A 14513-nucleotide genomic window follows, 5' to 3' on the forward strand; every position below is an offset into this window, starting at 1 on the left:
TTTATTGGAACAGTATATTGTTAAAGAGTTGGAAGCATGTAATAAGCAGTTAAGAGAAACGGGGGCTTAGAGTTATGAATACTTGTTGTTTAATATTCACTTTTAGCCTTAAAGAATAAATTGATTTTATTTTCTTTAAATAAGGGAATTTGGGAGTTCTCCGCCATTCATATTTTAATAGATTACGAGGCGAGATGAGCTTTTCTGGGTGTTTTGTTTAATTAACAGAAGGGTTCACCTCTATATCATAACAATACAACAATTTAAAAAGTCATGTTTCAAAGATGCAAACCCAGTTTACATTATGTACAGTATGGAGTATTGTGAGCAGTTCTGGGCATTATGCTTGGAGGAGGATATAATGGCCTTGAAGGAAGTTCAAAGTAGATTAATCAGAATGAAATCTGGATCTCAAGGGCTAAATTACGTGGAGACCAAGGTGACTTTCCCTGAAATTTAGACGGTTAACAGGTGATTGGAATGCAATAGTAATGTTCCTACCCCTGGACCTGGAGATTCAGTTTCAAGTCCCATTTGCTTCAGACGTGTAATAATCGCTCTGAACAGGTTGATTAGAAAAATAAGTTAAATAATAAAAACAAATAAGAGGTATTAGAGAACATCAATCAGATACAGTATATTTACTACTTGGAAAGTCCATGATTAGAAAGTTAGAAAATTATGCAGACAGATCTTCAGGCGTAAAATTAGGAAACATATCTTTATATAAAAGGTGGTGGAAGTTTGGAACTTTCTTCCACAAATGACAAAATTGTTAATTTTAAAACTCAAAATGATTGATTATTGATGACCAAAGATATTAACAGATATGGAGTAAAGAGGCGCAATGAGTTAGGGCATACATCAGCCATGATCTCAGTGAATGGTGGATCTGGCTCAAGGGGCGAAATAGTCAATTCTACTTCTATTTAAAGTCTGTTTTTTTATGATCAGTCACTGGTACTAAAATGTGCTTTTTATGTTGAAATAACTGTATTTTCCACTTATACCCTAGAGCCGAAAATGTTTGTAAAACCGCAGCTGAGTGGGTGAATAGATGACTTGCTTCAGGCTGCTAAGAAGAAGAGTGGTAAAAATAGATGGGGATGACTCTCCAGTGCAAAAGGATTCTGAAATACCACTGCAACAAGTGGAAACCATCAACTGCTAGGCTTTGATGCAGTTAAATATAGAAGAATCATTAGACATCAGATATTTTTCAGAAACAATTCAAATTAATGCCAGTTACCTACTATCCTTGGAATTACAGTTCTGGGTTTCAATTTAGAATTGGGAACCTTATCAGTTTGTACTTTAAATATACATTAAATAAATAGTAAACTTGTCTACAGGGGCGGCACAGTGGCACAGTGGTTCAGTGGTTAGCACTACAACCTCACAGTGTCGGGGACCCCGGTTCAATTCCACTCTCAAGTGACCAAGTGTGGAGTTTGCACATTCTCCCCATGTCTGCGTGGGCTTCCTCTGACCATGCTAAGTTGTCCATAGTATCCAGGGATGTGTAGGTTATGTGGATTAGCTGTAGGAAATACAGGGTTACAGAGATGAGGAAGGGAATGGATCTGGGTCAGACGCTTTTTGGAGGGTCAGTGTGGACTCTGGGCCAAATGGTCTTCTCCCATAATATAGGGATTCTATGAAACTGCTAAATAAAAGTTAAGTCAGCTTTAATATCATGGCATTTACTAAATTTAACATAATAATCTACCAGTGGAATCTAATGCAGATGACAAGAATACTCACCAGGTGGCTGGACAGTGAGTGACAGTCCCATATCTGTTCTTTTCAGGAAGATCCAATGCATTAAGTGGCAACAGTATTTAACTGAGTAGCAAAAGATCTTGTTCAGGACCAGGGACTACAGGCAGAAGTCCTACCCACCATGAGCCACTGGCCAATACGTGAAGGCAATGGTTGCTGCCAATAATGGACACACCCTCAGGGTCAGGATCATATGTGACCCAGGCTACAACTAAGTGATGTTGGGATTAGGGATATTATCTTGGAGAAAAACAGTGTTGACTTTCAATGAGCCTTTCTCCTCTCCAATGTCAGGTCCCTTGATCAGATACTGAGTGCCTCTGAACAAGGAGCTGCCCTGAAGGTCCACAAGGAACCGTGACAGAATTGCTTTTGGAATTTTCCATATGATGAATCTTTCCGCCGCCAGAGGTTTCTACTGATGACAGAAACAGGACATCATAGGACAAAGGTGAAACGATGGTGGGTTCTCAACACACCACTCTCCCATCACCAAGCTCACCACAGGCAAGGTCATTAAATTCCTCCCTAAATATTAGTTCTTCAGCTTATTTCAACCATTCCTCAAAATTTAAAGAGTGGAACAATTTTCATTTTTCACAGTTCCTATGCAATTCACCATCTGGCACTTAAATTACAAGTATCAAACTTTAGACTGCGAATTTAAGCTAAAGGCTGGTATCTTGGAGTAACATAATGGCCACATCACTGGCCCCACTTCCCAGCCAGAAAGTCAGGGCAAACTTGCCATTTCCTGGAATATGGTTCAAATTCCAACAGTGTGCAGTCAAGGCTCCAGATACCTTCAAGATAAGCATTTCGCCTCCAAGAAATAACCACTGCTGATGCTGATGCAGACAAAGAACAACAATGCAGGCCCTGGATTGCACTTAAATGAGGTAGCTTCTGAGGAAAGCCCCATGACCTTTTTTTGGGGGGGGGGGGGGGGAGGTGAGGGGGTTGGGGTGTGTCCCATTTAAGGGTGTCAATTGGCCTGTGGACAGGAAAGCCAAACTCAATCTTCACTGCAACTAACTTTATCAGGGAAAATCAGGAAGGTCTCCTAGCCTGGTCCTACCCTTTGTGTTAATGGAATGATTTATTGAAAAATGTGGACTTCTCAGCCTTTGAAAGACACTGCAATAGAAATAGGATTGCTCTGATTTTTGGACATGGGCACTGAGGTAAAAATGTAAATTTGGTGCACCCATCTCATCTGAATGACTGTAGCATTTTTACTTCAGTGGGTTCAGCACTGCTGTCTTCCTAATGCTGTCAGCTGCCTCAAAGCTCTGCAGGAGAGCCAATTTACATTACTCACAAACAACATGATGCTTTAAAAACAAAGGCTGCCTCTCTTAAAAGTAAACTGCAAAGAGGAAAGCTGCTTAAATGTAAACTATGGCAAAATGAACCTGAGGGCACCTCCAGGCTCCCACTTTGGAGGCATTAAAGGCATGGTGCTGAAGGTTGGCAGAAGGTTCAATGGCATGGTTCCAGTGAGGCTCTGGAAGAATACTCTCCTTAGGTGAGTGGAAGCAGAGAACCAGAGAGGTTAACTTCCAGAGTCTGGCCCCAAGAATTTGGAAGTCACATGATACCAGGTTATAGTCCAACAGGTTTACTTAAACTCACAAGCTTTCAGAGTGGCGCTTCTTCGTCAGGTGATCCTTCACCTGACAAAGGAGCAGCGCTCTGAAAGCTTGTGATTTTAATTAAACCTGTTGGACTATAACCTGGCGTTGTGTGACTTCTTTCTTTGTCCATCTCAGTCCTACACTGGCATCTCATCATGGCCACATTCGCAAGATGCTACATGAGCACTCAAGGTCAGAGTGTGTCTGTGTCAACAGACATCCCCTACCCATCTCACCACCAGCTTCTCAAACTGTGCAATGCACTCCCTACCCTTCACTCATCCATCTAAAGTCCCTGGCATTTAGAATTCAGACTGAACAGCCAGGAAATCTAGCTCATCCTTATGTATATCCTAATGGCGTTAGATGTAAACCCACCTGCTGACTGCACTATTCATCACCAATCCTAACAATCATTGGCAATCTGCCTTGCTCCTTGACACCAAAAGTGAGGGCAGTAGAAATGATAAAGCACAAGAATCCCTCAACTCCTGAGGCACATGGCCATGTTGGATCTCAGCATCAAGATGACATTTGTAATGGGCCCCCGTATCAGTGAAATCATTGGGTATGGTGATACATTCCTGCATTAAGTCTCTTTTCACAGCCTGTACACTCTCATCATACTGTCTCACTGCTTGCTTCCCACCCTGAACAGCTCCTTTTCAATTCCTGCTTTACTGCCCTATTACTACCCTATTACTGCCAGCTGCAAAGACACAAAGCTCCAGTAGGAGAAAGAGAAGCAGCACAAAACTGATGAAGAGGCAGTATCACTTGATCTGCTACTAGTAGCCACCAGCCCTGATAAAGACTCACAAGTACCACAGTGCTACAGTTTGGATCTGCATGTACTAAGATATGTGGAAATGAGTAATCTAGCTCTCTCTCGAGGGAGAGGCCACAGACAAGCTTATCAGACTTTGAGATGCAGCTTAGGGAAATGATCCTCGTGGTAGATTAGTGGAGGAGAAACATCTTGAGCCATGCAAGCACTGAGATAGAGGGCAGATTGGATGGAATTTTGGAACGTTGTCAAAAAATTATCTGAAAGGTTTAATAGCTCATCTCATCTATACATTTAAACTAAAATCAAATTGCATCTGTCAACACCAGAAATTGAATAAGTAATATGTTACTGCAACTTAATACTCTCCTATTGAGTGAAAGCATGTAATCAGGCCATTTCGCTAACATTTTGATTGTTGCACTTCAGTGTACAAACAAACTATTGTTTGTTCCACAGGGTATCATTATTGTTCCACATTAATCAGAATTATAGATTTTTAAAAATAGAATCCCTCATGTGGAAACAGGCCCTTCGGCCCAACAAGGCCACACCAACCTTCTGAAGAGTAACCCACCCAGATATACTCATCTACCCTATTATCCTACATTTACCCCTGACTAATGCACCTAATCTACACATCCCTGAACACGATGGGGAATCTGGCATGTCCAATTCACTTAACCCGCACACCTTTGGACTGTGTGAGGAAAATGGAGCACCTGGAGGAAACCCACGCAGACACGGGGAGAATGTGCAAACTCCACACAGTCACCTGAAGCTGGAATCGAACCAGGATAACTCATGCTGTGAGGCAGCAGTGCTAACCACTGAGCCAAAGTGCCACCTCATAGTGGCTCAGATATTGAGATTCACTCACATACCAATTTTCAGGTCAAATGTCCAGGCTGGAAGGGCATCTGCATGTGTCACTAGGTCTGTTGGTCCAAGAGGTAATGTAATTTGAATGGATCCCGAAACTTTCACATTTTCTTCAGCAGAAAACAACTGAACACTAACAGCAGCAAGAGGTGTCAATTCAATGCTCTTCAGTCCTGTAGGAGAAATAATATTCTTTTAAAGAACTGTGTAAAATGCAAACAGATTCACATTAATATGGAATTAAATTTCTGTATGAGATCAAATATGGATTTGTTAGTCAACCAAACAAAAACGAACACACACTTAATGACATGTGTTGTTCCAAAAATTTGTTGGTGAGGCAGCAACAGCAACAATTTCTCAGGTTGCTATTTGAATGAGAAATTGCCAGTGGCCATTGCGAATGGTTTAGCATGGGTTTCTCCTTGTGTTTTTTGATTATAGAATCATGGAGGTCTACAGCATGGAAACAGGCCTCTCGGCTCAACTTGCCTCTGCTGCCCAGGTTTCACAACTTAAATTACTCCTATTTGCCTGCATTTAGTCTATATGTTTCTGAAGAAGGGCTTATGCCCGAAACGTCGATTCTCCTGCTCCTTGGATGCTGCCTGACCTGCTGCGCTTTTCCAGCAACACATTTTTCAGCTCTGATCTCCAGCATCTGCAGTCCTCACTTTCTCCTATATGTATCTATACCTATCTCAACCATGGACCTGTCTGAATGTTTCTTAAATTATGAAATATTCGCGTCCACCACTACCTCTGACAGCTCATTCCGGACACAGACTACCCTCTGAGTGATGAAATTGCCCCCCCGAACTCTTTTATATCTCTCCCCTCTCATTGTAAATCTATGCCATCTAGTTGTTGACTTCCCTTCCATGGGGAAAAGCTGTTGGCTATCTACCTTGTCTATGCCTCTCATGATTTTATATACCTCTATACAGTCACCCCTCAGTAACCTAGGCTCCAGGGGAAAAAGTCCCAGCCTATCCAACCTCAAACCTTACAGTCCAGGTAGCATCCTAGTAAATCTTTTCTGCACGCTTTCTCGTTTAATAATATTCTTTCTATGGTAGGGTGACCAGAACTACATGCAGTACTCCAACTATAGCCTCACCAACATCTTGTACAGGTGCAACAAGGTGTCCCAACTCCCATACTCAATACTCTGACCAAAGAAAGTTAGCTGAAAGCGTTCTTCACTACCCTGTCAACTTGTGACTCCATTGTTAAGGAGCTATGAACCTGTACCCCAAAACCTGATAGTTCCATAATACTCCGAAGGGCCCCACCATTGACTGTGTAAACCCTGCCCTGGTTTGCCATTTCAAAATGCAACACCTTACATTTATCTGTATTAAACTCCATCTTCCATTCCTCAGCCCACTGGCCCAGTTGATCAAGATCTTGCTGCATCGCCACATAACATTCCTCACTGTCCACTATGTCACCAATCTTGGTATCGATCCGCAAACTTACTAAGCATAGCTCCTAAATTCTCATCCAAATCATTTATATAAATGTCAAGTAACCATTGGCAAGGCACCGATCTCTGTGGCACACCACTGGTCACAGGCCTCCAATCTGAAAAACAACCCTTTACCACCACCCTCTGACTTCTACCATCAAACCAGCTTTGTCTCCAAATGGCTAGCTCTCTCTGGTTCCTGTGAGATTTAATTTTACTGAACAACCGACCATGCGATATATTCTCAAAGGCCTTGCTAAAGTCCATGTAGGTAACATCTACCATATTGCACTCATCTACTTTCTTGGATTATGTGTTATTTCTTTTTAAATTCTAATAAATGTAGTTTTTGTTGGCATATAATTGTACACAAGCAGAAGAGTAAATTGGTTACCACTGTAATAAAATATTTACAACAATCTGTGGATCAGGTTGAGCATTAGTCACGTCAATGAAAATCTGTGGAATTAAAGGAAGTTTAACCAATGAAGTTAGCATTTTACTTCGAGTTTGAAAGTTATGGAAGTTACTTCTCAGTTCAGTGTAGCCTGGATTTTATTTTTGTTTCAGATAATTATCCATTTGTGTTTTGAAGGCAATGATTAAATCTGGCTCCACCACTTTCAGGCAGTACTTTCCACATCCTGAACAATTGCAGTGTAAGAAGGTTTTTTTCCTGATCTTGCCCTGGCTTTTTTGTCGATTGCCTTAAAACCATGTGCTCTTGTTCTTGACCATTCTATCAATGGATCAATCTCTTCCATCTACACTGTTCAAACCACTTACAATGTCAAATCTCTTCTTTCCTCTTTGCTCCAAGGATAAAAATCTCTACCTCACTAATCTAACTGAAGTCTCTCATTCCTGGAATTACTTGTGTATATATTTCAGATACCCTCCCTAAGTCAACAGACCCACCTTAATATAAAATGCCCAGAATTAGACGTGATAGCCCAGTTGAAAAGACTCACCATATTTTCCTTGGTTTTTGTGCTCTTTGTTTGTACGCTTGATTATAGAGCCGAGAATTTCATAAGCCATATCAAGCACTTCCTCAATCTGTAACCACCTTCAATAATTTATGCATATTTATTTCCATGCCCCATTCTTTTCCAACTCTATACCCTTTATTGTCTATTGTCCCACCTTATTCTTTCTACAAAAATGTATTACTTCAAACTTCTCTGCTTTAAATTTTATTTGCTACATGTACATCCATTCCACCTTCCTCTCACAGAATAACAGCATTCATAGAGTGTAGAAAGAGACCATTCCACCCAGCATGCCTGCACCAAATGTACAATTTACTTATTGTCATTTTGCCACCATCTCCCTGTAACACTGTACATTCTACCCTTTCAAATAACTGTCTAACTTGCAGTTGGAAGTTTCATTTGAACATACCTCCAGCATGCTCCCAGGCCACGCATTTCTGACCTTAACTACTTGCTACATGAAAAAGAGTTTTTCTTTTACCAATGCCTTTAAATCTGTGCCCTCTCGTTCTTGATCCTTTCATGAGCGGGACCAAGTTTGCCCTAATATAAACAGATACTCCTGAGTTTGAATGCCCGTATCAAATCTCCTCTCGACCTTCTTTTCTCCAAGGAAAATAGTTCTAACCTCTCCAATCTATCCTCATAACTGAAGTTTCTCATCCCTAGAACAATTCTTGTGAATCCTTTCTGCACTTTATCCAATGTCATCACATCCTTCCTCAAGTGTGATGTCCAGAAATAGACACAAAACTCCAGTTGAGAAAAAAATAGTGCCCTATACAAATTAACATCTAGGTCCTCTTCAAGTCTATCACTAGCCTCCTCACAGTTCACACATCTATGATAGTAGCCAGAGCAATTTTTCCATATAGCGATCTCCTTCCTTCAATTAAGTCACTTTGCAGAGACTTGGCACTTTTCCACAATGGCATGTATTAGGAGTACGAGGTAAAAACAATAACTGCAGATGCTGGAAACCAAATTATGAATTAGTGGTGCTGGAAGAGCACAGCAGTTCAGGCAGCATCCAACGAGCAGCGAAATCAACATTTCGGGCAAGATCCCTTCATCAGGAATAAAGGCAGTGAGCCTGAAGCGTGGAGAGATAAGCTAGAGGAGGGTGGGGGTGGGAGAGAGTAGCATAGAGTACAATGGGTGAGTGGGGGAGGAGATGAAGGTGATAGGTCAGGGAGGGGAGGGTGGAGTACCACTACTATAAGAAAACACAGGATGACAAGATGAAATGTGATGCTCACAAGAGATTCTCTTACTTGATTTGTTCATTAAGGTTCCCATTGTATGGATAAAGTTGTCTGTTCCCCAGGGAGGTTGTGGAGCTGTGAGATAGGCTGTTAGATTAGAAACATAGGTGTTCTTCGGTAGTCTCAGCAATCCCTTTGGAAACTGGACACTGGGATACCTTCGGTCATCTCAAAAACATAAGAATGTTCATTATAAATGGAAGGAAAACAAAAGCCTGATCTGGAGTATGCTGCAGAATTAGGTGACATTGTTCTATTCAGTAATAAGATACGTTAACTGTAAGTCTTAAGTTTTGAGAGACTGGCATTCAATATTAACATACATATAAAATACCACTTTGAATGAAAAGTACAAAATACCGTGGCAAACATGAAATTATATTAAGCCATTTAAAGGCATAGGCCTGCACAATACGAATATGTTGCTTGTACAGGTTTGCAGACTTTTTCACAATGACCCTGTCAGAATCTTCACTCTAATACTATACAACCAGACTAAAAGCTTATAGTTTGAGACATAGTGGGATTATAGCTGCATTTCTGATTTAGGGCACTGGAGCACTAGGAGTGGCACAGCATGAAAATCACTTTCCTTTAAATTATCTCTAAATCGTTTATTTGCTTTTTGATTTTTACATAGGGAAACATAATCATTAGGAGCACGGGAAATATGTATTCCACCCTAGTCCGAAGCAATCAAATACTGACTATCCTGGAAGAAATTATGTTCCACAGCCAAACTATTGTAATGGAGCCCATCTCGTGAGATATCACCCTGAATTTCACAATAACAGTTGCAATCTCAGGACATAATGATATCCCTACACTCTATATTTCTGATTCAAACAAATGGCGTCTTCCTTCTGACTTCAACATCTTAATATTGTTGACCAAAGGAGTAAAGTTCTACATCAACTTTCAACTTGATAGCACATAATTTACACAAAGAAAAGAATCAAAATTATCTTAAAATACCACAAAATAATGAAAAGATTGGTTGCCTTCTGATGCAAATATATGAATTGGGAGTAGAAAAAGACCATTTGGCTCTTCAAAGCTTCTCTGCCAGTTGATATGGCTATAGCTGATTGATTTGTGTACAGAATTCCACCCTTTCATCTACCTTTGATTCCCTTGCCCAACAAAAATCCAGAGTCACACAACCCTCAGAAGATGTTCCCCTCATCTCTGTCCAAAAAGGTTGATCCATAATCTTAAAACAGTGCCACCCAAGTTCTGGACTCATCCACAACAAAGCATTCTTTCCATGACCACTTCGTCAAGACCACTCCAGAACCTTATACATTTCAACCAAATCACTCCTCCCATTTCCACACTCCAGTGAAAACAAGCCCAACCTGTCCATTTTTTCCCCATAAGAAAACCCATCAGTCCTGGTATTAATCTAGTAAACCTCCTCTAAACTCCTATCAACAAATTTCCATCCTTATTTAAATCAGACCAAAACTGTATGCAGTATTGGTCTTACCAATGTCCTGCATTACACCCATAAAACCTCCTTTTATCTTAATTTCCTCACAATAAAGGAGAGTATTCCAATAATGTTATTAATCACTTGCTGTCACTGCATTGTAACTTTTTGTCCAAGGACATGAGTCACACCTAGATCTCTCTGAACCTCGGAATTCTGCAATTATTCCCTGCTTATTTATTTTTCCCGCCAAAGTGAATAATGCTCATTTTCACACATAACATTCCATCTACCAGATCTTTGTCACGTCATCTGTCTATAATCGGTCTGCATCATTGTTCTGTTATCTTCACACCATACTTTGTGCAAGCTGCAAATTTAACTACCATGCCTCTGATTTAGTATAAATTGTATAACATTGATGGACAAACTCCTACTGGGTCCCTCTGACAGACCTTGTCAATCTGAAAAAGACCTTTTATGCATACTACTTTCTGCCTGCCAGCTCTCCAAACTTCCATCTGTGCTAATATGCTATAAACTTCTGCTCTGTGCAATAATCCTTATGTCTTTAAAGAATTACAGTAAATTGGTTAAAATGGCTCTTGAAATGAGTGGCTTGATAGACCATGTCAGAGGGCAGTTAAGATTCATCTATATTATTGTGGGTCTGGAGTCGCATGTAGGCCAGACTAGGTAAGAGCAGTACATTTTCCTCCCCCTAAGGTATTTAAGAACCAGATGGGTTTTTAGGACAATAATATTTTCATGGCACCATTACTGAGACTAGATTTCAATTTCAGAATTATTCATTACATTTAAATTCTACCACTTCCATGACACCATTTGAACCTATGTCCCTGAGCATTAATCTGATCCTTGAATTATCAGTCCAATGACATTTGTTTTACTTCACCAGCTCCCCTGGAATTTGGAAGAATAGGGAGGACCCAATGTATTCAGAATAAACCAAATGCTAGAAGGCTTTTCTTTTTCTAGAGGGTAGTGAGCCTCTGGAGCGCACAGCTGGTATTTTCTTTTCTGACTCTAAACACCATGAAGATCAGCTAGGCTGGGTTGTGGCTGGGACAAAGGTTAGATCATATGGCAGATATGTAATTAACTGATGCCATTTGCCAGGTTAATGCACAAACCTCACATGAAGAGGGGATAAAAATATACCCAGAATCACCCTTATTCCCCAGCCATTGCGTGTGGATGCTTGAGTTTGTAACACCAAATGCCATTAAGTGCTGAGGTTCTATCTGTCATTGGTGCTACAAAGGACACATTGCTGCGGAATGCTCCAAACAGTTGGACCGTAGCATATCACCTGTCCCTTGTGGAAAGAATTATGCTGGTAAAGATCTTTTATCACAGTTTCATCAGGCAGTGGTGCATATGTTGCATCCTTGAAGTCTTGCAGGAAAAGGAGGCAATGAGTCCTGTTGGTCGCTTCACTGGGCAGACTGTCAGTCACCCGGCGGAATGCCATCTCACCAGAACTTGCAAATAAATGCGAACATGTTATTTGCCATTATATCCATTCTACACAATCAGAGCCTCAGCCCCCTGCACATTACCCTCAAGAATGTTATGGTGGTGGAGAGACCACTATCACAACATGTTGGAGTGTGTCTTTGCAAAAGAGATCTGGAGACAGATGTAGCAGTTTTTGTTGAGTTTCATTTCAAGAAGTTTCAGACACAGGACTGTCTGTATTATGGGTTTCCCAGAAGGACATACCACAATAAACATCAACTGCTGCTGAAGGATCATCAACACAGTGAAAGATGTTGCCTGAAACTTGCTGATTTTCTAATGTGAAGAACTGTGCCTGACTGGGTGTTGCAGACTAGTACATTCCAAGGTTCAAGTCTATATCCTGAGGGACAGACAAAGTTTGGGACAGCCACATCTGAGGCACAACAGAAGATGATCCAACACCTTTCAGGTATAATAGATTGAAGGACTGAAAAAGTACAACCCTTGGGCTATATGCTATTTCACTAGAGCGAGAACTTGAGACACCTTGAACATGTGTCTGGCGTGGCGGACTAGCTGAACTTTTCCGATCCTTCATATCGTAACATCATTAAATAACTGAAGTTGTCATTTCAAACTCAGTTTAAACCAGACGAGGACAGTGGAACAGCACTAACGTTATTTGCAAATTTAGCAGTCCGCCAATTATATCATTCGACTGCTTAATTTTTCAATGCAAATCCCAGCTCCAAAACATCACCATCTGTTAAAACACAACCTTACTTGCTGCTTTCACTAATTTTCAATTCCCACTGGTCATGTCCCAATTACACCTCCAGCTTACATCAAGCATTATAAATGTTTCTGAAATGCGTACACGCTTCACAAGATATCCTCAGGGTTAGTATGTTCCTGCACCTCCTTTTCAACCAAGATCGTTTTCAATACTCGGATATGCACTTCTGGGAGAAGGGAAAGACTTTGAATAGAAATCCTGCATTTTAAACCTGGTTTATGATGTGGATGCCTTGCATGTTGTAATTAAATAAAACTCTTCAAATAGACAGTTTATTCTGATATTTTAGGTAAAGGGATATTGATATCATTTTCTTAAAAAGGCTAAAGAAAATACATATTTAAACAGGGATAATTCAGTTAAAAACAACCTTCCCCCTTTACATCCTTCTGTACTAAAGTATATGGTTAGGCAGAAAACCATTTGACCTGCATATCATAGCTTTCCAGGTTTATGCTTTTCCTGAAATTCCCATCAGAGTCAGGCTCAAAACCTGATTCCCAGATTTCCTATGGAACTACTGCCTGTTAATGGATACTATATTCACCAAGCCTTTCACAGTAAGGTTTGTGGCACTACACACAATGCCAATGGAGACTTCAGTTTGCTCGATGTTAACTCTCATCCTATTAACCCATTTGCTCAGTTTTCAAGAGGATCAGTTAAAGGAACTCCAGATGTGGTAAGTGTAAGATAAGTTTCATAGCATCTCAACCACAGAGTATTAACAATATTTTAAGGACAATTCACACCCATTGCTGTGAACTCCATTTCTGTGAACTCAACCACAGAAACCGTTGTTAGCCCAGTAGATTGCATTCTTGGAGCTGGAGGTCAATGAGCAGTAAAGTGATGCAAAAAAGGTTGAATAAGCAGGAGGTGGGAGGGAGAGGATGCTGATTAAAAACAGAGGAGTTATTCCAGTTAGATTACAAAGATGATCCAATGACATGTAGATGTGTGCAAAACTTGACCTACTCTTGGGAAATAAGGCAGGTGACTGAGGTGTCGGGGGGAGCACTTTCGGGCCAGCGACCATAATTCTACTAATTTTAAAATAGTGATGGAAAAGGATAGACCAGATCTAAAAGTTGAAGCTCTTAATTGGAGGAAGGCTAATTTTGATAGCATTGGGCAAGAACTCTCAAAGGCTGATTGCGGCAGATGTTCGTAGGGATGGCTGGAAAGTGGGAAGTCTTCAGAAATGAGATAATGAGAGCCCAGAGACTGTTATATTCCTGTTAGGGTGAAAGGAGAGGCTGGTAGGTGCAGGGAAGGCTGGATGACTACAGAAATTGAGGATTTGATTAAGAAAAAGAAGAAAGCATATATCAGGTATAGACAGGATAGATCAAGTGAATCCTTAAAAGATTATAAAGGCATTAGGAGTATACTTAAGAGGGAAATCAGGAGGGGAAAAAGGGGACATGACATAATGGGGTGGCATGGTGGCTCAGTGGTTAGCACTGCTGCCTCACAGCGTCAGGGACCTGGATTAAATTCTTGCCTTGGGCAACTATCTGTGTGGAGTTTGCACATTCTCTCCGTGTCTGCTTGGGATTCTTCCGGGTGCTCGGGATTCCTACCACAGTCCAAAGATGTGCAGGTCAGATGAATTGGCCATGGTAAATTGCCCATAGTGTTAGGTGTATTAGTCAGGGGTAAATATAGGGGAGTTAATGGGTCTGGGTGGCTTACTCTTCGGAGGTTCGGTGTGGACTTGTTGGGTCGAAGGGCCTGTCTCCAAGCTATGGGAGTCTTATCATCTTATCCAACTTTGGCAAATAGGGTTCTTATGAATACATTAAGGACAAAAGGTTAACTAGGGAGAGAATAGGGCCCCTAAAAGATCTGCAAGATGGCCTTTGTGTGGAGCAGTAGGAGATGGGGGAGATATATTAAACAAGTATTTTGCATCAGTGTTTACTGTTGAGAAGGACATGGAACATATAGAATGTAGGGAATTGGATGGTGACATCTT

The 14513-nt window shown here is 40.8% G+C and overlaps 1 protein-coding gene across 1 annotated transcript in view; it reads right to left on the reverse strand.

Moving 5' to 3' along the window:
* fam171b (family with sequence similarity 171 member B) overlaps positions 1 to 14513 on the reverse strand; it is a 77645-nt gene that overhangs the window by 25042 nt on the left and 38090 nt on the right. Inside the window, exons 4-5 of the mRNA XM_072579050.1 lie at positions 8829 to 8987; positions 5091 to 5261 (exon numbers count right to left, since the gene is read on the reverse strand). Of these exons, the coding sequence (XP_072435151.1) occupies positions 5091 to 5261; positions 8829 to 8987 (330 nt within the window). The remainder of the gene's footprint in view (positions 1 to 5090; positions 5262 to 8828; positions 8988 to 14513) is intronic.

The sequence above is a fragment of the Chiloscyllium punctatum genome, chromosome 10 (genome assembly GCF_047496795.1).
Source record: "Chiloscyllium punctatum isolate Juve2018m chromosome 10, sChiPun1.3, whole genome shotgun sequence".
Classification (NCBI taxonomy): domain Eukaryota; kingdom Metazoa; phylum Chordata; class Chondrichthyes; order Orectolobiformes; family Hemiscylliidae; genus Chiloscyllium; species Chiloscyllium punctatum.